The 23666-nt window shown below is 48.9% G+C and overlaps 2 protein-coding genes across 3 annotated transcripts in view; one reads left to right on the top strand and one right to left on the bottom strand.

Annotated features, from left to right (window-relative positions):
* The window catches only part of RABL3 (RAB, member of RAS oncogene family like 3), a 39730-nt gene extending 18375 nt beyond the window's left edge, over positions 1 to 21355 (bottom strand). The window contains exons 1-5 of one of the 2 annotated variants that reach the window (XM_077479603.1): positions 21104 to 21302; positions 17288 to 17379; positions 10799 to 10928; positions 8349 to 8463; positions 3344 to 3494 (exon numbers count right to left, since the gene is read on the bottom strand). In XM_077479603.1, the coding sequence (XP_077335729.1) occupies positions 3344 to 3494; positions 8349 to 8463; positions 10799 to 10928; positions 17288 to 17379; positions 21104 to 21149 (534 nt within the window). In that variant the 5' untranslated portion in view covers positions 21150 to 21302. Of the gene's footprint in view, positions 1 to 3343; positions 3495 to 8348; positions 8464 to 10798; positions 10929 to 17287; positions 17380 to 21103 lie in introns of both variants that reach the window. The other variant, XM_077479604.1, reaches the window with a different exon arrangement.
* The window catches only part of GTF2E1 (general transcription factor IIE subunit 1), a 34368-nt gene continuing 31969 nt past the window's right edge, over positions 21268 to 23666 (top strand). Inside the window, exon 1 of the mRNA XM_077479601.1 lies at positions 21268 to 21642. The gene's annotated coding sequence lies outside the window, so the exon portion shown is untranslated. The remainder of the gene's footprint in view (positions 21643 to 23666) is intronic.

The raw sequence follows: 23666 nt of genomic DNA on the forward strand, positions 1-23666 counted from the left end.
TGTATCGCTTATTCTCATTTTGAACCAGATTATCTGATGAGGCTACAGACGCAAGAAGAAACATTGTATCGATAGAGGAGCAGCATTGTCATGCCAGGCTGCTCTCTTTATTTGGACGATGAACTTTGCTTAAAAAAAAAAATAAATAAATAAATAAATACAGCCACCACATCCCATCTAAGGAAAAAAATAAAATAAAAAATAACTACAGCCACCACATCCCATCTAAGGATTAGTAAGGTAAACATTTAAAGAGAAGCCTAGAGCTCCCCCTGCTGGCTGCACAGGGAAATAAATATTCACATGCTATATTTCACAGAACTACATTTTTATTTCATTTTTAAAGTGGTTGTAAACCCTCCCCTACAACTTTATCCCATGTGAATCAGCATTAAAAAACCCTAATGAACACTGCTTGTAGATAACTCCTTACTTGCTTAGTATTGTTGTAATCCTTTTTGTTCTTTAGAATGATGTCACTGAGCATGCCCAGATCTCCCCTGATTTACGGCACACTCTCTATGTCTTATCTATCTGTTATCAGGACTTCCTATGCACACAGCACTGAACTCCCAGCAGGCTGGTAATAACTCAGAGCTTCCCTCTACACACCATGTGACCTCACATACAGTGTAAAGCAGGCAATGGGACAGCAGTACTGAAGTCTTATCAGCTGAAGCTGATAGAACTCACACAGGCAAACACTAGGTAATCAGCACAAGTAAATTCTATGAAATAAACAAGTCAGCTATGAAGCAGGGTTGCCATAGAAACTTTGGATTGAGAAGGAGGCTTGGTTAACAGTACAGGAAGTGCTCAATGTAAGGGCGGAAATACACTGCACAGTGGACTCAGAAAACAATACTTAAAGCGGGAGTTCCGCCGTTTTTTTTTTTTTTAAAAGCCAGCAGCTACCAATACTGCAGCTGCTGACTTTTAAAATAAGGACACTTACCCGCCCAGCGCGCCCGCGATGTCGGCACCCGAAGCCGATCTCTCGATCGTCTCTCGGGTGCTGCCGCCGCCATCTTGGCTATGGGAATCAGGAAGTGGAGCCTTGCGGCTTCATTTCCCGGTTCCCTACTGAAAGGTGCCAATTGTGGCGCCGGAGGGGGGGAGGGTTCCAATGAGCGGAAGCTCCACTTTAGGGTGGAGCTCCGCTTTAAGATGGTGCTGCCTAACCCCTGGAAACAAGTTTTTTAAAGTTTCTTTAAAGAGTAAGTAATATGCGATTTGGGCTGGATTACAGTGGCTATAGTTTGATAATTACTTATTATAATGGACTAAATGAAAAGAAGCATCAGAGTGGGAGAGTTTACTTCCGCTTTAAGTCCTTAACCCCCATTCCGCCCCATCTATTTTAAAATGAAGGTGAGGCGGAAGCCTCATATGGCCTTCTCCCAGGATCGTGCCCCACAGGCCACACTCCCGCTCCATCTGTCACCCTCTGTGATTGATCACGGGTAATTACATGGTACAGACAGGACCAATCACAGCCCGTCTATACCATGTAATTGGCTGTGGCCACGCTGTGACCAATCACAGCTAATCCCAATAGTAAACATTGAATGAATAGATTTCATTAAAAAAAAAAATGGTGGCTTATAACTGCAAAATGTAAATTGTTGGTCTTTTTTTCATTCATTTACCAAAAAGTAAAAAACCCAGCGGTGATTAAATACCACCAAAAGAAAGCTCTATTTGTGGAAACAAAAGAAAAAGTTTATATGGGTACTGTAACAGAACGTCCCACACTCGAGCGCTTCCTCCAGTCTGAATATAGATATTAGATATTATAACCGCATATTACAACCAAGAACAAGGCAGGACTCGTTTGGCTGCAAAGCTGGAACATGAACTGTTTATTTGAACAGAGACACGCAGAGATAACAGACACACAGGTGTATTCAAACTTCTCATCAGTAGACTATCCTATCAGCAGGGAGAGTTTTTGAAGGAATTCCCCCTCCCCTCTCACAGCTAATCCACATACACTGGAACTGATCCCCTGTATTTTCCTCCTGCAGCCACTGAAAGACGGCTTCTCCTCCTCTCGCTCCCAGCAGCATTCAGTAGCTGCAGGAGGAAAATCTGGGGGATTGGTTCCAGCATATGCCCCTCTGGTCCAGTTTGCTCTTCCTTCTCTGCTGCCTCGGCCACCTGTGTGCTCCTCTGGTTCTCCCCCACCTTATTTGCGGCACTGCCGGCTTGCCCTCCTTCTCTCTCCCACCAGCTGCTGCAAAGGATGTTTCAAGTCAGGATAAAGAGCAGAGAAGGGGCCGGTAACATGGTCATTTACCAGCAGGCCTGTACCATGACAAAAAAGCAGTGAGGGTGGAAAGCAATGGGGGAGGGGGCACAGGGGGGGTCTGGAGAACAGCGGGGGGTAGAAGGCCGTGTGGGGGAGAGCACAGGGGGTGGAAAGCAGTGAGGGGAGGGCACAGGGGGTCGGGAGGGCACTGGGGGGGGGGTGGAGAGTACAGGGGTAAAGCGCACAGGGGGAGCTGGAAAGCCTGGGGGGGCTATAGAGCACAAAGGGGGCTGGAGAGCACAGGGGACCTGAGAGCACAGGAGGGGGCAGCAGAAAGAAGCTGTATGGGAGGAGCGGCTGCATATAGGAAAATCAATCTCTCCATTTTCCTTCTGCAGCCTCTGAATGCCTGCAGGAGAGAGAAGAGGAGAAGCGGGCTTTAAGAGGCTGCAGGAGGAAAACTGAGAGATTGATTCTACTGTATGAGCAGCTCCTCATATCCAGGTGCATGGGGAGCCCCACTCATGGTCTCTCTGGTCTGGCGTCTCCTCCCTCTTCATGGTCACAGGTCAGCTGACCTGTAGTTTCGCCCTCCTGGCCCGACGGCTGAACTGGCAGCTAGCCGGGGAGAGGCTGAGTGACAGGCGCAGACTCAAGGAGCAGCCCAGTTGCCTTGGGCTGCACAAAGACATGCAGCCTGGCCCACCGGGCAAGAGTCCGGTGTGCCCTATGGCCCGTCCGGACCTGTTTACTGGCCCCTTCCTTTTCTGAATGAACACAGTGAGTGATCCATAGTTTCAGCAGCTCCTTACCGCCAGCTATACTGTTCTGGACAATAGTACAGAAGGTCTTTCCAGACCCTCCTCATTTACATTCAGAAAGGGTTTTGCTCATGGAGTTCTCTACGACTACGCCCTCCCTGAGTGAAAAGGAGAGCAGCTGGTCCCTGTTTGTGGCACTTGAGGAACAGATGACCCCTATTCGGCACTGACGCGGACAGACTGCAGGCTTATGATCGTCGGCTGCTCCTCATAGCCTGCTATAAGATTCCAAAAAGAGTAATATTAACTACATAGAGTGGGAATCACTCACCAGATTCATCTCTTCGGCATTGAAATCTTCCGCCAGGAACGCAGTGCGGATCAGGACCTCGGTGCGCTTGGCCTCCGGGATCTGGTCCAGTTTAGTCCCAATGACTAGCAGGGGGATCTGGTTATCGGCAAAATTTTCCCGGTCATAGTCCCTGCGGGTGAGATGAAAATGTCAACGTTCAACCGCCAATTTTTTTCTGGGGGTGGAGTGGGGGAGGGGTTGGAGCCTCAATCAGGTTATTTTATGCCATCTGGGGGGGGGGCTTTAATCTTTCCAAAAGGAACACAGAATAAATGAAAAAAAGGCATTTTTAGTAGTAAAACAAAGAGGATGAGGAGATCTGAGGATGAGGAGCTCCCCTCGAAAAAGCGTCAGCTTCTTGAAGGTCCTCCGACTTGCTGAGAAAGTCTCGGTGACCTGGTCGCCTTTGATTTTACCAGGCACTTTGAAATGCTTTTTATCACTTGTGTGTTGGTGAGTATATCTCTTTTTATACATTATTAAAGATCCCACTTGTGCAAGGTAGGTGTGCCCTCTCTACTTTCTTTTACGGTGTCCCTATTAGGTTCATCCCCCAACCTTCAGAGGGCAGCAAAACCTGTGCATTCATATGAACCACCAAGATCATGTGGTACTTCCAGTACCAATACACCACCCTTGTGCGCTGGAGAATTATTGTACTGTCTGTTCATTTTTAGTAGTGCAGGGAAGGGGGAAAACGTATTTTTGTCATCCATAGAGAGTGTTGTAGACACTCATAGGAGAACCACCAAATGTTAGTTGCAACTAGTGACAGACTCATGAACCCATTGGAAACAGGTACATAAATTTGTTGCACGGTGGAAGAAAGAGGTTTGCACTGAAGCCTGAGAGTTCATACTGGAAACTCCATCCTCATTCATTGCTAGGGCGCTCTCAGCTACGTAGCATCATTGGTTGCTACTATTGCTCTTGGCTGTCCAAACTGGGCAGTTCATCCTTATTCCTGGGGCTGCATATCGTCAATGGCTGCTAAGACATTTTTTTTTAGCTATATAGAGCCATCGCTTTCTAAGACGCAGTCGGCATCACAGCGCCATTCCTTTCTAGGGTGCTGTTGGTTGCATAGCATCATCGGTTGCTAGGAAACTTCCAGCTGCATAGCAACACTGGTTCCTAGGATGTTCTTCAGCACTGTTGGCTGCACATCATGACAGGTTGCTAGGACGCTGTTGGCTGCACAGCTTTACTGGTTGTTGGGACGCTGTTGGCTGCACAGCGTTAATGGTTGCTGGGACGCTGTTGGCTGCACAGTGTTACTGGGATGCTGTTGGCTGGGGGGGGGAGTCACACAATATTAGTGTTTCCTAGCATGCTGTTGGTTAGGCAGCAACATTGGCTGCTAGGATGCTGATGGCTGAACGGCATAACTGGTTGCTAGGATGCTGTCACTTGCACAGCGTCGTTGGTTGATAGGATGCTTTTGGCTGAACAGTATCATGGGTTGCTAGGTTGCTCTTGCCTGTCCATTCCATCCTTTGTGAATGTTCATTTCTGGGGGGGGGGAGCATCAGTAGTTACTAGGACACTGTTGGCTACACCATGACATAGGTAGCTGGGATACTGTTAGTTGCAGAGTATCATTGGTTGCTAAGACACTGTTGGCTGCACATCATGACAGGTTGCTAGGACGCTGTTGGCTGCACAGCTTTACTGGTTGTTGGGACGCTGTTGGCTGCACAGCGTTAATGGTTGCTGGGACGCTGTTGGCTGCACAGTGTTACTGGGATGCTGTTGGCTGCACAGCGTTACTGGGACGCTGTTGGCTGCACAGCGTTACTGGTTGCTGGGATGCTGTTGGCTACACAGCGTTACTGGTTGCTGGGACGCTGTTGGTTGCACAGCGTTACTGGTTGCTGGGACGCTGTTGGCTGCACAGCGTTACTGGTTGCTGGGACGCTGTTGGCTGCACATCATGACAGGTTGCTAGGACGCTGTTGGCTGCACAGCGTTACTGGTTGCTGGGACGCTGTTGGCTACACAGCGTTACTGGTTGCTGGGACGCTGTTGGTTGCACAGCGTTACTGGTTGCTGGGACGCTGTTGGCTGCACAGCATTACTGGTTGCTGGGATGCTGTTGGCTGCACAGCATCATTGGTTGCTAGGATGCTGTCAGCTGTGCAGTCAATAGTGTAGTAGTAACCAGTGACAGGTGTGTTTATGTGTGTGTGGAGGGGGGGGTGGGAGGATGGAGGAGTGGCTCATACATACCCTGCTCTTCACAACACAGCAGCACCGCTCTAAGCATGCTCTCTGGCCTGTCTCTGGATGCCAGCTTATCTACAAACTGATAGTAATTCTTGAATCTGTCGTAGTTATAATACCACATTGTGAATGGGGTGAAAAGAACTACCGGAATCTGTCGTGGATGTCAGCACCATTGTAAGGCTTTAATGAATTAGGCACAGGGCCTTCGAATATGCTAATACCACCAGAGAAAAAGATGGCCTATTATATGAGCTGGCTTTTTTCTCTGATGTGCGGTCCATAAGAGCTTTTATGGTCTTAAAACTCAAAAAAAAAAAAAAAAAAAAGGATATACGTCATTACCCAGTAAAGCTGAATGTCAATGATTGATGTTTCCTTCAAGTCCTTCTGCAACATATGGACTTTTCACTTCCCAAACATAATTATATCTATGAACGGATCATGGCACTTGCTGGTACATCGGATGACAGACACATGTATATTTCTGATGAGATGCTGCCTTCTGCATAAGGAATCAAGCTGCCATCCACATGACATTTAAATTTCCCATTTTGGAGCAATGTCACAATATATAGTCTATACTTGTCTACAGTGTGTCAGTTTATCACATGTAATACGTATGTTAGTAGTTATTAGTTGGGGTGGGTCAACCTTCCACCATTATAGCATGCTGGACAAGAATTTACAGATATGGTGGAGATTTACTAAAACTGGAGAGTTCAAAATATGGTGCAGCTCTGCATAGAAACCAATCACCTTCCAGGTTTTATTTTCAAAGCTTAACTGATCAAGCTGAAGTTTGAAGTTGATTGGCTACCATGCACAACTGCACCCGATTCTGAGTTCTCCAGTTTTCGAAAATCTCCCCAACATGTCTGGACATCTCTAGACAGTATACAGGGTTTGGAGGAAGTCCATCCTGCTTACACATGCAGTGTCACACATCCCTGTTTGTGGCCTGCTGGGGTGTGCTTGAGCATGCATGTGATTGGTTCTGGGTGTGCATCCTTTTGCTTAGGGATGGGTGCGTGGGTCAGGAAAGGTATTTTATCTCCTTCCCTTAGGGTGGCCGGTTCTATGACTTCTTGACAGCTACCTTGCTAGTGTGCTTAGCTTGACTTGTTGTCAGGACCTGGATCACCTGCTGGTGGCACTGTACTTTCCACATTGGAAGGCTGGAGTTCCAGTGTCCACCATTAAGTGTCTTCCAGCAGCCAGCAGAAATTAGTTTCCACTGATGTTGGCTGCTGGGTGGGTATTTGGGTCTTCCGCTAAATACCCTCCATGCATTCCTGTACCTAGGGATGGGTGCGTGATTCAGGAAAGGTATTTCAACTACTTCCATTATGGTGGCCTGTGCTGTGACTTTTTGACAGCTACCTTGCTAGAGTGCTTAGCCTGACTTGTTGTCAGGACCCAGATCACCTGCTGGTGGCACAGTGCTTTCCAGAGTGGAAGGTTGGAGTTCTGGGGTTCACCAGCGTGCGTTTCCCAGTAATCAGTTTCCACCTGATGCTGGCTGATGGGAGCGAATTTAGGTCGTCTGCTACTCGTGCCTCTCGCTTCAGTGTTTTGCTTGCTGCCAGATACTGTAGAAGGTTGTAGTTCCAGTGCCCACCAGTGGGTGTCTTCCAGCAGCCAGCAGATCCCAGTAATTAGTTTCCAGCTGATGCTAGCTGCTGGGTGGGTATTTAGGTCCTCCGCTAAATACCCTCCATGCATTCCTGTACCTAGGGATGGGTGCATGGGTCAGGAAAGGTATTTATATTTAAACTCCGTCCCTTATGGTGGCCAGTGCTGTGACTTCTTGACAGCTACCTTACTAGAGTGCTTAACCTGACTTGTTGTCAGGACCCTGATCACCTGCTGGTGGCACAGTGCTTCCCAGAGTGGAAGGTTGGAGTTCTGGGGTTCACCAGCGTGCGTTTCCCAGCAGATCCCAGTAATCAGTTTCCACCTGATGTTAGCTGATGGGAATTTAGGTCCTCCGCTACTCATGCCTCTCGCTTCTGTGTTTTGCTTGGTACTGCTAGCTATTATCCTGCCCCTGCCCTATGCTCTGTTGCCTTGTACCTGCTCCTGCTTGTTTCTGGTTGCAGTTTTGGTTCCCCTTCCCAACTGCTCCCTGCACCTCCAGTTATTTCCTGCTTTTCTGTGTGTGTATATATTTTAAATAGTTAGTTGTTGGTTAGGCTGATTAGTTAAGTATTCTGGCACTGGATTTTTGCATACACAGTCTGGTCCCAGCTTCCTGTGTGTAGCCTTACCTGCTGCTGATTCCTGACTGAGTCTACCGGTGTTTCCTATCCCAAACTCTGCCCTTTATTTACTACCCTTGCCTGTCGATGGCCTCAACCAGAATCTGACCCATCTGCCTGTTGCCATTTATCGTAGCCTAATAGCCATCAGTGGGGTGATCCCTACGGCCGCAACATGGTGGCAACTTTCAGGAAAGCCACCTGGTGGCCACAAGAGTAACTGGCCCATTGTCCATTGCAGGGTACTTTTGTAAAGACCAAGGTGCCATTTAGACTCTGTGCTTTAGGTGTGCCTATGTCACCTGGCAGGCTTTCATTGGTTGCTAATACGCCCCTGCTGGATAGCCAGACATCAGAGTTTAAAAACTCTCCAGCATCGATCAGAATCAGTTTTGGGTGGACTACGGTCTACAAACTCCGGTTTGGTTTTTTAAGTGTCATGTTGGGGATTGGGATAGAAAATGAGATATCGCAGATCTGGTAGGATGCAGAATACTCACCCACCGGTCACCAGCACACCTGTTGGCTGTAAATCTTTGTTGAGAGACTCCAGCAGCCAGCGGTGCAGATTCTGAGATGACTTCTTGTTGGTGAGATCATGGACGAGGAGGATACCTAAAACCACATAAAGCTGAAATGGAATCTGTTTATATTTTGCCCTGAATCCTCCCTCTTCCTTGCCCAGTGCTCTGTGTATTATGCAGTCCTGCGCCCAGCGCTCTGGGTACTATGCAGTCCTGTGCCCAGCACTGTGTGTTATGCAGACCTGTGCCCAGCACTGTGTGCATTATGCAGTCCTGTGCCCAACGCTATGTGCATTATGCAGTACTGTGCCCAGCACTCTGTGCATTATGCAGTACTGTGCCCAGCACTCTGTGCATTATGCAGTACTGTGCCCAGCGCTCTGTGCATTATGCAGTACTGTGCCCAGCGCTCTGTGCGTTACGCAGTCCTGTGCCCAGCGCTCTGTGCGTTACGCAGTCCTGTGCCCAGCGCTCTGTGCGTTATGCAGTCCTGTGCCCAGCGCTCTGTGCGTTATGCAGTCCTGTGCCCAGCGCTCTGTGCGTTATGCAGTCCTGTGCCCAGCGCTCTGTGCGTTATGCAGTCCTGTGCCCAGCGCTCTGTGCGTTATGCAGTCCTGTGCCCAGCGCTCTGTGCATTATACAGTCCTGTGCCCAGCGCTCTGTGCATTATACAGTCCTGTGCCCAGCGCTCTGTGCATTATACAGTCCTGTGCCCAGCTCTCTGTGTATTATGCAGTGCTGTGCCCAGCACTCTGTGTATTATGTAGTCCTGTGCCCAGAGCTCTGTGTGGTATGCAGTCCTGTGCCCTGCGCTTTGTGCATTATCCAGTCCTGTGCCCAGTGCTCTGTGCGTTATGCAGTCCTGTGCTCAGCACTCTGTGCATTTTACAGTCCTGTGCCCAGCTCTCTGTGCATTATACAGTCCTGTGCCCAGCTCTCTGTGTATTATGTAGTCCTGTGCCCAGAGCTATGTGTGTTATGAAGTCCTGTGCCCAGCACTCTGTGTATTATGTAGTCCTGTGCCCAGAGCTCTGTGTACTATGCAGTCCTGTGCCCTGCGCTCTGTGTATTATGCAGTCCTGTGCTCAGTGCTCTGTGTATTATGCAGTCCTGTGCTCAGTGCTCTGTGTATTATGCAGTCCTGTGCTCAGTGCTCTGTGTATTATGCAGTCCTGTGCTCAGTGCTCTGTGTATTATGCAGTCCTGTGCCCAGCACTCTGTGTATTATGTAGTCCTGTGCCCAGAGCTCTGTGTACTATGCAGTCCTGTGCCCTGCGCTCTGTGTATTATGCAGTCCTGTGCTCAGTGCGCTGTGTATTATGCAGTCCTGTGCTCAGTGCTCTGTGTATTATGCAGTCCTGTGCTCAGTGCTCTGTGTATTATGCAGTCCTGTGCTCAGTGCTCTGTGTATTATGCAGTCCTGTGCTCAGTGCTCTGTGTATTATGCAGTCCTGTGCTCAGTGCTCTGTGTATTATGCAGTCCTGTGCTCAGTGCTCTGTGTATTATGCAGTCCTGTGCTCAGTGCTCTGTGTATTATGCAGTCCTGTGCTCAGTGCATTATGCAGTCCCGTGCTCAGTGCTCTGTGTATTATGCAGTCCTGTGCTCAGTGCGCTGTGTATTATGCAGTCCTGTGCTCAGTGCTCTGTGTATTATGCAGTCCTGTGCTCTGTGCTCTGTGTATTATGCAGTCCTGTGCCCAGAGCTCTGCGTATTATGTAGCCCTGTGCCCAGCGCTCTGTGTATTATGCAGTCCTGTGCCCAGTGCCCTGTGTATTATGCAGTCCTGTGCCCAACGCTCTGTGTATTATGCAGTCCTGTGCTCAGTGCTCTGTGTATTATGCAGTCCTGTGCTCAGTGCTCTGTGTATTATGCAGTCCTGTGCTCAGTGCTCTGTGTATTATGTAGCCCTGTGTCCAGCGCTCTGTGTATTATGCAGTCCTGTGCCCAGAGCTCTGTGTATTATGTAGCCCTGTGCCCAGCGCTCTGTGTATTATGCAGTCCTGTGCCCAGCGCTCTGTGTATTATGCAGTCCTGTGACAAGCACTCTGTGTATCGTCCAGTCCTGTGCCCAGCGCTCTGTGTATTATGTAGCCCTGTGCCCAGCGCTCTGTGTATTATGCAGTCCTGTGCCCAACGCTCTGTGTATTATGCAGTCCTGTGCTCAGTGCTCTGTGTATTATGCAGTCCTGTGCTCAGTGCTCTGTGTATTATGCAGTCCTGTGCTCAGTGCTCTGTGTATTATGTAGCCCTGTGTCCAGCGCTCTGTGTATTATGCAGTCCTGTGACCAGTGCTCTGTGTATTATGCAGTCCTGTGACCAGTGCTCTGTGTATTATGCAGTCTTTTTTTTCTATTTAGGTTTAAAAAAAGAAAAAACAAAAACAAAGTGAAATCCTGACTCGGTGAGGTTGTGTAGAGATCTCACCATTGATGCCGTTGTAGAAAGCAGCTCTGGCCTTCTTTAGGCTGCTGGCGCTCCCAACCGATCCCCCAACGTCCCAAAGTTCGATGAAAAACGTCTTCTCCTCCGGCGTCCCCTCCTTGTATTCGTGTAGCTGGAATACAATCAGGAGAGAAGGAGGACACTCAGAACTGGAAGATGCACCCAACAGCAGAGAGTGAAGGAGTAGTCACCGGTATGGTCTGTGGTCTCCCTACAGCTGATCCCCCCAAGTACTGACCTACCATTCCCAGTTCTGTACTGTATACAGTGGGTATAAAAAGTCTACACACCCCTGTTAAAATGTCAGGTTTCTGTAAAAAATTAGACAAAAATAAATAATTTCAGAACTTTTTCCACCTTTAATGTAACCGATAAATTGTACAACTCAATTGAAAAACAAAATGAAGTCTTTTAGGAGAGGGGAGTAAAAATAAAATGAATCTGGTTGCATAAGTCTGCACACCCCTACACTAATACTTTGTTGAAGCACCTTTTTATTTTATTACAGCACTCAGTCATTTTGGGTATGAGTCTATCAGCATGGCACATCTTGACTTGGCACAATATCTGCCCACTCCAAATCTGTCAGATTGCGAGGGCATCTCCTGTGCAAAGCCCTCTTCAGATCTTCAGATCCACCCCCCCCCCCCCCACCTCAACCCATCCTGCCCAGATTTTCAATGGGATTCAGGTCTGGGCTCTGGCTGGGCCATCCCAAAACTTGAATCTTCTTCTGGTGAAGCTATTCCTTTGATGATTTGGATGTATTCCTTGGGTCGTTATATAGTTAGTAAGGTTGAATAAAGACACCAGTTCAACCTGAGTGAGTGTTTACAATTGCCCCTATCCCTGTACATTACAAACTCACATCAGTCCCTACCCTCAAGGAGCCCACAATCCAATGTCCCCATTCATATACTAGGACCAATTTTGGACAGAAGCCAATTAACCTCCCAGCATGTCTTTGGAGTGTGGGAGGAAACCGGAGTACCCGAAGGAAACCCACGCAGGCACAGGGAGAGCATTTAAACTCCACGGTAGTGTCGTGGTTGGGATTCAAACCAGCGACCCTTCTTACTGCTAGGCGAGAGTGCTAACCACTACACCACTGTGCCGCCCATAACCACTACACCACTGTGCCGCCCATAACCACTACACCACTGTGCCGCCCATAACCACTACGCCACTGTGCCGCCCATAACCACTACACCACTGTGCCGCCCATAACCACTACACCACTGTGCCGCCTATAACCACTACACCACTGTGCCGCCTATAACCACTACACCACTGTGCCGCCCATAACCACTACACCACTGTGCCGCCCATAACCACTACACCACTGTGCCGCCCATAACCACTACACCACTGTGCCGCCCCTAAACAACTACACCACTGTGCCGCCCATAACCACTACACCACTGTGCCGCCTATAACCACTACACCACTGTGCCGCCTATAACCACTACACCACTGTGCCACCCGTCGTTGTCTTGCTGAAAGACGACGTTCCTCTTCATGTTCAGCTTTCTAGCAGAAGCCTGAAGGTTTTATGCCAATATTGACTGGTATTTGGAACTGTTCATAATTCTCTCTACCTTGACTAAGGCCCTTGTACACACGGTCGGACATTCCGACGGAAAATGTCCGATCGGACCGTGTTGTCGGATAATCCGACTGTGTGTGAGCTCCATCGGACTGTTTCCGTCGGAATATCCGACGGACAACGTTTTAGAGCTGGGCTATAAAATTTTCCGACAACATGACCCGATCGGAACTTTGTCCGATTGTGTGTAGAGAATTCCGATCGGACAAAGTGCCACGCATGCTCAGATCAAATTCCTAGACCAAAGCTATTGGCTGAACGTAGTCCCGTCGTAACGAAATAACGCTCTGAACGATCGGATTTTCCGACAACTTTGTCCGACCATGTGTATGCAACACAAGTTTCGAACAAAATCCGACGGATTTTGTTGTCGGAAAGTCCGACCGTGTGTACGAGGGCTTAGGCCCTTGTTCCAGCTGAAGAAAAGCAGCCCCAAAGCATGATGCTGCCACCACCATGCTTCACGGTAGGTATGGTGTTCTTTTGGTGATGTGCGGTGTTGTTTTTTGCACCAAACATAACCTTTGGAATTATGGCCAAATAAGTTCAGCCTTGCTTTCATCAGACCAGAACACATTTTCCCACGTGCTTTAGGGAGACTTCAGACGTGTTTTTGCAAAAATTTAGCCGGGCTTGGATGTTTTTCTTCGTAAGAAAAGGTTTGCATCTTGTCACTCTACCCCATAGCCCAGACATGTGAAGAATACGGGAGATTGTTGTCACCACACGGGAGATTGTTGTCACCACACGGGAGATTGTTGTCACCACACGGGAGATTGTTGTCACCACACAGCCGGTACTTGCCGGATATTCCTGCAGCTCCTTTAATCTTGCTGTAGGCCTCTTGGTAGCCCCCCTTATTTTTACTTCCCCCCCCCCCTCCTAAAAGATTTCAGTTTGTTGTTTAACCACTTGCTTACTGGGCACTTAAACCCCCCTCAGTCCCAGACCAATTTTCAGCTTTCAGCGCTGATGCACTTTGAATGACAATTACGCGGTCATACAACACTGTACCCAAATGAAATTTCTATCATTTTTTTCCCACAAATAGAGCTTTCTTTTGGTGGTATTTAGTTACAGCTCGGAGTTTTATTTTTTGCTAAACAAACAAAAAAAGATGCAAAAAAAAAAAAAAAAAAATCATGTTTTAATAGTTTGTTATAAAATTTTGCAAACGGGTCATTTTTCTCCTTCATTGAAGTGCGCTGATAAGGCGGCACTGATAGGCTGCATTGGTGGGCACTGATGGGCTGCATTGGTGGGCACTGATAGGCTGCATTGGTGGGCACTGATAGGCTGCACTTGTGGGCACTGATAGGCATAGTTAAGGCGGCACTAATAGGCACAGATAAGGTGGCACCGATGGGCACAGATAAGGCGGCACTGATGGGCAAAGATGGGCACAGATAAGATGGCACGGATGGGTGGCACGGATGGGCACTGATAGGTACCACAGATAGATGGGACTGATGGGCACTGATAGGTGGCACTGATAGGTGGCTCTGATAGGTGGCACTGCTGGGCACTGATGGGCGGCACTGCTGGGCACTGATGGGCGGCACTGCTGGGCACTGATGGGCGGCACTGGGGTGCAGCACCTTTGAGGCAGATTGGGTGGCACTGTGGGTGGCACTGTGGGTGGCACTGTGGGGTGGCACTGTGGGGTGGCACTGTGGGGTGGCACTGTGGGGTGGCACTGTGGGGTGGCACTGTGGGCATTATGGGCACAGGCGGGGGGCACTTACTTTTACTTTGTTATATTTCAGGATGGCACTGCGGGAGGCAGGTGGGCACTGGCAGGTGGCATGTGGTGCCTTTCATTGCTGGCCGTGATCGGGACTGATGTCCCGATCACGGCCGCCGGTGATCGGTTTTTTTTTTTTCTCCTCGCGCTGTCAGCGCGAGGAGGAATAATAGCCGATTACCGGCTCCGTTCTATCACATGATCAGCTGTCATTGGCTGACAGCTGATCACGTGATAAGGGGTCGGGATCGACCCCTTACACGGATCGGTGATCAGGCGAGTCTCACGGACTCGCCGATCACAGAGCGCGCCGCGCGCGCCCCTCAGGGGGCGCGCAGGCCGCTCGTAACCAGGACGACGTCAATAGACGTAGTCCTGGAAATCTAGGTCCGCGCTAATGCCTTCATTCGGCAATAGCGCGGTACCCAAGTGGTTAACTGAGTTGTACAGTTTATCAGTCACATTAAAAGGTGGAAAAAGTTATCTAAAATTATTTATCTTTGTCTCATTTTTTTTTTTACATTACGGAAACCTCACATTTTAACAGGGGTGTGTAGACTTTTTATATCCACTGTCTCTGAATCCCCCAATCACAATAGTAACGAATGTCAACTCTATCCACTGTATAAGCATGGAGGTGGCCATATTGGTAGAGGCTTTGCTTCCCCATGTCAGAGCCTCCAGCAAGGAGAACAGGGAGCAGCACGGCAGTGGCATCGTCACATCTCCTGAGACTAGCGGTCAGAGGCAGCAGTGACTTAGATGATCTCACACTGCAGATATAAAGCTATGAGGATAGAGGCGAGCCTAGGCACAGGAAGTGCTATTTTCATGAGGAATTCAAGGACCGGTACGGTTTTGGCACAATCGAAACCCCAAAAGTGGACCTTCATCCCCCACGTCCTCTAAGGCTCTTTGCACGGCCGCTACACTCTGCAATATAAATCCTTTGGATGTGACCCGTTATCAGTCCCCATACAGCAGGGCTGAAGTGTGAAAGGAAGAAGCAGCACAAGCAGCCAATCAGTCCATGTGCTCATGAGAAGCGTGCTGATAGGAGAGAGCGGAGTGAGAGACGTGAGGTCATCACTGTGCTGCTTCTCCTTTCACTGTCCAATCACAGGCTGGAGGTGGGTCCAGGGTGATTTAGGCCCTTGAGGAAGTGGCTTGAAGGTTACTGGCTGTTCGACTGGTGACATCTAGTGGCCAAAAACAAGTATTGCAGAGGAAGTGTATTGAAGGGTACTGGTTATTATACTGAGGACATCTAGTGGCAGAAGAGGAAGTGGGTTGAAGGTTACTGGCTATTCGACTGGTGACATCTAGTGGCAAAAAACAAGTACTGCAGAGGAAGTGGGATGAAGGTTACTAGCTATTCGACTGGTGACATCTAGTGGCAGAAAACAAGTACTACAGAGGAAGTGTATTGAAGGGTACTGGTTATTATACTGAGGACATCTAGTGGCAGAAGAGGAAGTGGGTTGAAGGTTACTGGCTATTCAACTGGTGACATCTAGTGGCAAAAAACAAGTACTGCGGAGGAAGTGGGATGAAGGTTACTAGCTATTCGATGGGTGACATCTAGTGGCAAAAAACAAGTACTGCAGAGGAAGTGGGTTGAAGGTTACTAGCTATTAGACTGGGGACATCTAGTGGCAAAAAACAAGTACTGCAGAGGAAGTGGGATGAAGGTTACTAGCTATTCGACTGGTGACATCTAGTGGCAAAAAACAAGTACTGCGGAGGAAGTGGGATGAAGGTTACTAGCTATTCGACTGGTGACATCTAGTGGCAAAAAACAAGTACTGCAGAGGAAGTGGGTTGAAGGTTACTAGCTATTTGACTGGTGACATCTAGTGGCAAAAAACAAGTACTGCAGAGGAAGTGGGATGAAGGTTACTAGCTATTAGACTGGGGACATCTAGTGGTAGAAAAAAGTACTGCAGAGGGTGTGGGAAAAAGGTTACTGGCTATTACACTAGGGACATCTAGTGGTAGAAAAAAAGTGCTGCAGAGGAAGTGGGTTGAAGGCTACTGGCTATTAGAGATGGGCTCAGGCGTGTTCAGGATCCTCTGCCTGATCCCGTCAGGAAGCCGACACTGCACACCGTTAATCACAGACAGTGAGTCTTTTCCCTGTCCGCAGCTGCACAGACCAGGAACTGTCTCACTGCCTGTGATTAGCGGTGTCGGCTTCCTGGCGGGATCGGGGTTTACTAGGATTCCGAACATGCTTGAGCCCATCTCTACTGGCTATTAGACTGAGGACATCTAGTGGCAGAAAACAAGTACTGCAAAGCAAGTGAAATGATGGTTACTGGCTATTCGACTGGTGACATCTAGTGGCAGAAAACAAGTACTACAGAAGAAGTGTATTGATGGTTACTGTCTATTATACTAAGGACATCTAGTGGCAAAAGAGGAAGTGGATTGAAGGTTACTGGATATTAGACTGGGGACATCTAGTGGCAGAAAAAAGTACTGCAGAGGAAGTGGGTTGAAGGTTACTGGCTATTAGATATGGGCTCAGGAGTGTTCGGGATCGGGCGGGTGGGTTGGATGGGACCAGGATCCCGAACACACCTGAGCCCATCTCTACTGGCTATTAGACTGAGGACATCTAGTGGCAGGAAACAAGTACTGCAGAGGAAGTGGATTGAAGGTTACTGGTAAGGATGAGCTCCGGCGTGTTTGCACAGCCCACATGCAGATCCCCCCAGGAAGTCGGCACTGCGCTAATCACAGGCAGTGAGACATTGTCCCGATGCACGGCTGCAGAGATCGGGAAATGTCTCACTGCCTGTGATTAACGCAGCACAGTGCCGACTTCTTGACGGGCTCTACACGTGGGCTGTGCCAACACGCTGGAGCTCATCCTTAGTTACTGGCTATTAGACTGAGGACATCTAGTGGCAGAAAACAAGTACTGCAGGGGACATCTCTGGAATAAAGGTGAATGTTGCAACAAAAAACATTTTCCTTATTCATCTCCTTTATTTGGGATAATTCATTTAAATCTTGTTATTTTTAGCTGGAGTTCTGCTTTACCATGACCACCCATTCCTCATGTCAGGACTAAACTCAAGCACTGGTGTATAAGTCTTGTGGGACAGGGACTTACCCTCACGTCCACCGAACAGCCGACAGTCCAGGACGGGTTCCCCAGCACCTGGTTCTGGCACAGCAGATGGACGAGGGAGGATTTCCCCACTCCTGGGAAGAGAGGAGATGTAAGGACCGGTATAATAGATCAGGTTTGCAGAATTAAAGCATACAGTCCTTGTCGGGACGGATTACAGACCAGGGTGGATATAAATCAATGATTTTGTTAAAATAATAAAAAATAAATAAAAAATCAGATGTAATTGATTTAAATAGCTTATTTTTTTATCAAATGTATATTAATAAAATGCTTTTGGAGTAAAAATCTAAGGATAGTTTTCTATACTAATTTAATTTATTCAGCATGAAATGGAGCTTCGTTATGTAGCATGAGGCTGTATATTCTGCAATATTTAAATTTTTTGGTAAACTCATTCAATGAATCCAAGCTCTGCAAGCTGAGATAACATGCACTGCATTGATGCATTCACACAATTTCACAGTAACCAAGAGATAATACAAAGTTCAGGAATATTTCTTTATCCCATTGTTTTGCAAATCTATGTACACTACAAACTGTATGATTGGATCGGTTCTGATATCGCTGTTTTACTAACCCGACAGCTTATTATTCTAAATAGGAAACGTTCATTTTGTTTGCAAATATTAAAGATTCTAACTCCCAGCAAGAAGAAGTCCTTACATGTAAAAAGCACCTGTCATTTCAGATCCACCATAGCAGAGCCTGTTAGCGGCGTCCACTCACCTGCTGCCGCCACGTCCTTCACATTGTTGTGTCACCGCCACATCACCAGCCGTCCCATTAAAGTGAATGAGACTGTCGGTGAGTCAACAATGGTTCAGAGGTGGAGCCAACAGCGAGGTTAGAGGAGGAGCCATCAACGGGGTCAGAGGAGGAGCCATCAACGGGGTCAGAGGAGGAGCCATCAACGGGGTCAGAGGAGGAGCCATCAGCGGGGTCAGAGGAGGAGCCATCAGCGGGGTCAGAGGAGGAGCCAACAGCGGGGTCAGAGGAGGAGCCAACAGCGGGGTCAGGTAAGGAGCCGACAGCGGGGTCAGAGGAGGAGCCGACAGCGGGGTCAGAGGAGGAGCCGACAGCGGGGTCAGAGGAGGAGCCGACAGCGGGGTCAGAGGAGGAGCCGACAGCGGGGTCAGAGGAGGAGCCGACAGCGGGGTCAGAGGAGGAGCCGACAGCGGGGTCAGAGGAGGAGCCGACAGCGGGGTCAGAGGAGGAGCCGACAGCGGGCTCAGGGGAGGAGCCGACAGCGGGCTCAGGGGAGGAGCCGACAGCAGGGACAGGGGAGGAGCCAACAGCGGGTCAGGGGAGGAGCCAACAGCTGGTCAGGGGAGGAGCCAACAGCGGGTCAGGGGAGGAGCCAACAGCTGGTCAGGGGAGGAGCCAACAGCTGGTCAGGGGAGGAGCCAACAGTGGCTCAGAGGAGGAGCCACTGCAGGACAGAGATGACAGTTGCTCTTTAACCACTTCCAGACCGCCCACCGTCATTATATGTCGGTACTTTGAAGAAGAATATTGTTGATATGGCAGCTGCCATAACCCCCGGTATCCTCTTCTTCAGTGAGCGGTCAGGTTTCCGATAAAAGTGGTCTCTGCGGCGGATTCTAGCACTTTTATTGGTGGCAGGAGAGGGGCCCTCCCCCCTCCCACCACCGCTTACCGGAGCCGTCGGATCTTCACCCTTGCTGGGCGTGGAGACGAGTGAGGGGAAGATGGGCCCCACCCATCTCCGTAACAACGCAGGGCAGAAGCGACGTCAAAACGTCATTTCCACTCATAGCTCTTAGAGGGACATTTTTAAAAAAAAAAATTTAAATGACTAAATTCTTTTTTTTTATTGCATTGTAGTGTAAATATGAGATGTGAGGTCTTTTGACCCCCCAGATCTCATATTTAAGAGGACCTGTCATGCTTTTTTTTTTTCCTATTACAAGGGATGTTTACATTTCTTGTAATAAGAATAAAAGCGGCACAATTGAAAAAAAATAAAAAAGTGTAAAAAAAAAAAAAAGGTAAAATAAATAATAAAAGAAAAATGTTTAAACGCACCCCGTCCCGCCGAAGCGCAGAATATGAGAACGGTGTTCAAACCACACATGTGAGGTATCGCCGTGATCCATAGAGCGAGAGCAATAATTCTAGCCCTCCTCTGTAACTCAAAACATGCAACCTGTAGAATTTTTAAAACGTCGCCTAAGGAGATTTTTAAGGGTAAAAGTTTTGTCGCCATTACACGAGCGGGCGCAATGTTGAAGCGTGACATGCTGGGTATCAATTTACTCGGCGTAACATTATCTTTCACAAAAATTGGACTAACTTTACTGTTGTCTTATTTTTTTTATTCAAAAAATGTGAAGTTTTTCCAAAAAAAGTGCGCTTGTGAGACCGCTGCGCAAATACGGTGTGACAGAAAGTACTGCAACGCCTGCCATTTTATTCTCTAGGGCGTTAGAGAAAAAAAAAGTATAATGTTTGGGGGTTCTGAGTAATTTTCTAGCAAAAAAGAAAAACCGTTTTTAACTACAAGACAAGTTACAGACTAATGATAATAACTTGTCATATCTTTCAGAACTGGGAAGTGGTGATATTTTGGTCCCTGTAGGAACTGAGTACAAACAGGCCTTTGGTAATAGTGTGTAATAGTCCATGCAGGGACATAAAAAAAAAACGATGGGACTGACTTTATACTAGTCCCTGATAAGGATGTGTTAAGGTCCCTGTAGTGTGTATCTCTATATTCAGAGCCCTGAACAATGTATTACAGTCCCTATAAGGACTAACGTTATATTAGTCCACAATAGTGTTGCGTTACAGTCCCTGTAAGCAGTGGGTTTTATATAAGCTCCTGATATTAATGTATTATGTCCCCCATGGAGACGGACTTTATATTAGTCCCTGATACCTTTGTGTAATGGTCCCTGTTAGGACTGGCTTTGTACTTGCCCCTGAAATGAATGTATGATGGTCTCTGTTGGGACTGATCTTATAGGAGTCCCTGTTATTAAATGTCTTATGGTTGAATGTATATTAGTTAATGTTGGCTTTATATTAGTCCCTAATAACAATGTATTATGGCCCCTGTAAGGACTGGCTTTATATTAGTCCCTGATAATGATGTATTATGGTCCCTGTAAGTACTGGCTCTATATTAGTCTGGCTCTAATAATGACGTATTATCGTCCCTGTAAGGACTTTCTTTATATTAGTCCCTAATAATGATGCATTATGGTCCCTGTAAGAACTTTCTTTATATTAGTCCCTGATGATGACGTATTATGGTCTCTGTAAGGACTGGCTTTATATTAGTCCCCAATAATGATGTATTATGGTCCCTGTAAAGACTTTCTTTATATTAGTCCCTGATAATGATGTATTATGGTCCCTGTAAGGACTTTCTCTATATTTGTCCCTAATAACGATGTATTATGGTCTCTGTAAGGACTGGCTTTATGTTACTCCCCAATAATGATGTATTATGGTCCCTGTAAGGACTTTCTTTATATTAGTCCCAGATAATGATGTATTATGGTCCCTGTAAGGACTTTCTCTATATTTGTCCCTAATAATGATGTATTATGGTCCCTGTAAGGACTTTCTCTATATTTGTCCCTAATAATGACGTATTGTGGTCCCTGTAAGGACTGGCTTTATGTTACTCCCCAATAATGATGTATTATAGCCTCTGACGGCAATGCATGATGACCCCTGTAAGGACTGGCTCTATATTAGTCCCTGTATATGGACATACAGTATATTAGTCCCTGTCTATGGACTGGCTCTGTATTGTTTCCCCCTCACCTGAGTCCCCCAGCACCAGAACCTTCACCCTATCCAGAGCCGCCATGTCAGCCCGGGCGCCCCGCCCCTCTCCCCGGATCTCTCTTCTGTCGCTATGACAACCGCAGCCCGTTGGCCTGTGATAGGCCAGCCATAGAACAACCCCGCCTCTGAGGCTGGGCGCGGACCGGAAGTACGGCGCGTTGCGTTCCTCCGTGGAACGCATTCCCTCCTGTCATCCGCTGTAGTCGGCGCCGTCAGCGGTGACTCGGGATGTATCAGTGTCCGCCCAAAGGCAGACTTGACTTCAGAGTGCCGGTGTTTCATAAGATTAGGCGACCCGGTCAGAATTGACGTTCCGTTGCCGCCATATTAGTACACCCCGCACTCCTCCACAGCAAGTATACAGTGAGGAGGCGGCAGGCGGACATCTTGTTACACCCACCGGAGTTGGATGCCCTGCCCTCTTTCAATATGGCGGCCGGCGGAATGACGTCACTTGTGTGCGCCGGGCGGTCAGGCAGAGTGGTGCGCTCGGTGGAGGAGAAGCGGTGTGAGGGGTGAGTGTTGGGCATGGGGAGGATGGGAGGGACTCTTCACTGACAGTGACCCCCCGAAATGACCTCCAGCTGACTCATCACCATAGCAACAGGTAGGGTTGCCACCTCAGCCCTTTAATCCAGAACACATATGGATTACACAGGTTCTGGGGCTGATTAAGGTGGTAATTAAACTCACCTAGCGCCTTATCTGCATTAAATTAGCCACAGAACCTGTGTAATTCATATGTGTCCCCCCCTTATGGGGTGAGCTGTGATATGGTGACCCCAATGATGAGGAGAAGGCCGCCTTCCCCCCAGAGAAACTGCTGCTCCGGGATCCCTCCAGTGGTGACCATCGACCTAAAGTCAACCCGTCTTCTGGCCAAGCGCGGGGAGACCGACCCTGCTTCCCAACATACAGAACATACCCCCCCGCGCGCCTCTCTATCCAATCATCTTCCTGGGGTCTTCCACAAAAACATAAAACTATTGGTGGGGACAATCCCATAGCGATCGGCTCGAGGGGCTTCTACAAGGATGACGCTCCGCCTCTTACCGCGGGGCATGGCTGTAAGTTGACTTGCAGTGCAGACTTTTGTGAAGAAGCAATGGGCCAATCAAAGGAGTGGGACGTTATTTTTATATATTGGGACATTGCATCAACCTAACGATCTACACGGGGTGCACTTGGAGACCCGGGGAGGCGTGGGGGATGCTGGGGGAAGGGGGTGCACTTGGAGACGGTGAGGGTGCATGGAGGCACAGAGGATGCTTGGGGAACAGGGGTGCACCTGGGGAAGCACAGAGGGTGCTGGAGGAATGGGGTGCACTTGGAGACATTGAGGATCACGGGATGCTGGTGCAACAGGGTGCACTTGGAGACACAGAGGGGCATGGAGGCGCAAAGTGCACCTGGGGAAGCACAGAGGGTGCTGGAGGAATGGGGTGCACTTGGAGGTGCAGGGGATGCTGGAGGAACAGGGTGCACATGGAGACCTAGGGAAGCACAGGGTGCGATGGAGGAATGAGGTGCACTTGGAGGCACAGGGGATGCTGGGTTAACAGGGTGCACGTTGGGGAGCACAGGGGGCACTGGAGGAAAGGGGTGCACTAGGAGGTGCATTGAGGCGCAATGTGCACATGGAGGAAGCACAGAGGGCACTGAAAGTATGGGGTGCACTTGGAGACACGGAGGTGCAAAGAACACAGGGGGCGCTGGAGGAACAGGGTGCATGAAGGCACAGGGGATGCTGGGGGAACAGGGTGCACTTGGAGGCATTGGGGATCACGGGATGCTGGATTAACAGGGTGCACTTGGAAGACACGGAGGGGCATGGAGGTGCGAAGTGCACCTGGGGAAGTACAGGGGTTTCTGGAGGAATGGGGTGCACTTGGAGACATTGAGGAGCACAGGGGGTGCTGGAGAAACGGGGTGCACTTGGAGACACTTAGGTACATGGAGGCGCAAATTGCATGCGGAAACCTCAGGAAGCACGGTGGGGGGCTGGAGGAATGGGGTGCACTTGAAGGCACAGGGGATGCTGGGTTAACAGGGTGCACTTGGAGACATTGAGGATCACGGGATACTGGAGTAACGGTGTGCACTTGGGACACGGAGGGGCACCTGGGGAAGAACAGGGTGCACTTGGAGGTGCGGGGGATGCTAGAGGAACAGGGTACACATGGAGACCTCGGGAAGCACAGGGGGCGATGGAGGAAGGAGGTACACTTGGAGACACAGGGGATGCTGGGTTAACAGGGTGCACTTGGAGACATTGGGGCGCACAGGGGGTGCATTGAGGCACAAAGTGCACATGGAGGCCCGTGGAAGCACAGAGGGCACTGAAAAAATGGGGTGCACTTGGAGACACGGAAGTGTAAAGAACAAAGGGGGCGCTGGAGGAACAGGGTGCATGAAGGCACAGGGGATGCTGGGGGAACAGGAGACACAGAGGGGCATGGAGGTGCAAAGTACACCTGGGGAAGTACAGGGGGTGCGCATGGAGGTGCAAGGGATGCTGGAGGACCATGGTGCACTTGGA

The sequence above is a fragment of the Lithobates pipiens genome, unplaced genomic scaffold, assembly GCF_037356315.1.
Source record: "Lithobates pipiens isolate NorthernLeopardFrog02 unplaced genomic scaffold, aLitPip1_a1.2 Scaffold_16, whole genome shotgun sequence".
NCBI lineage: Eukaryota > Metazoa > Chordata > Amphibia > Anura > Ranidae > Lithobates > Lithobates pipiens.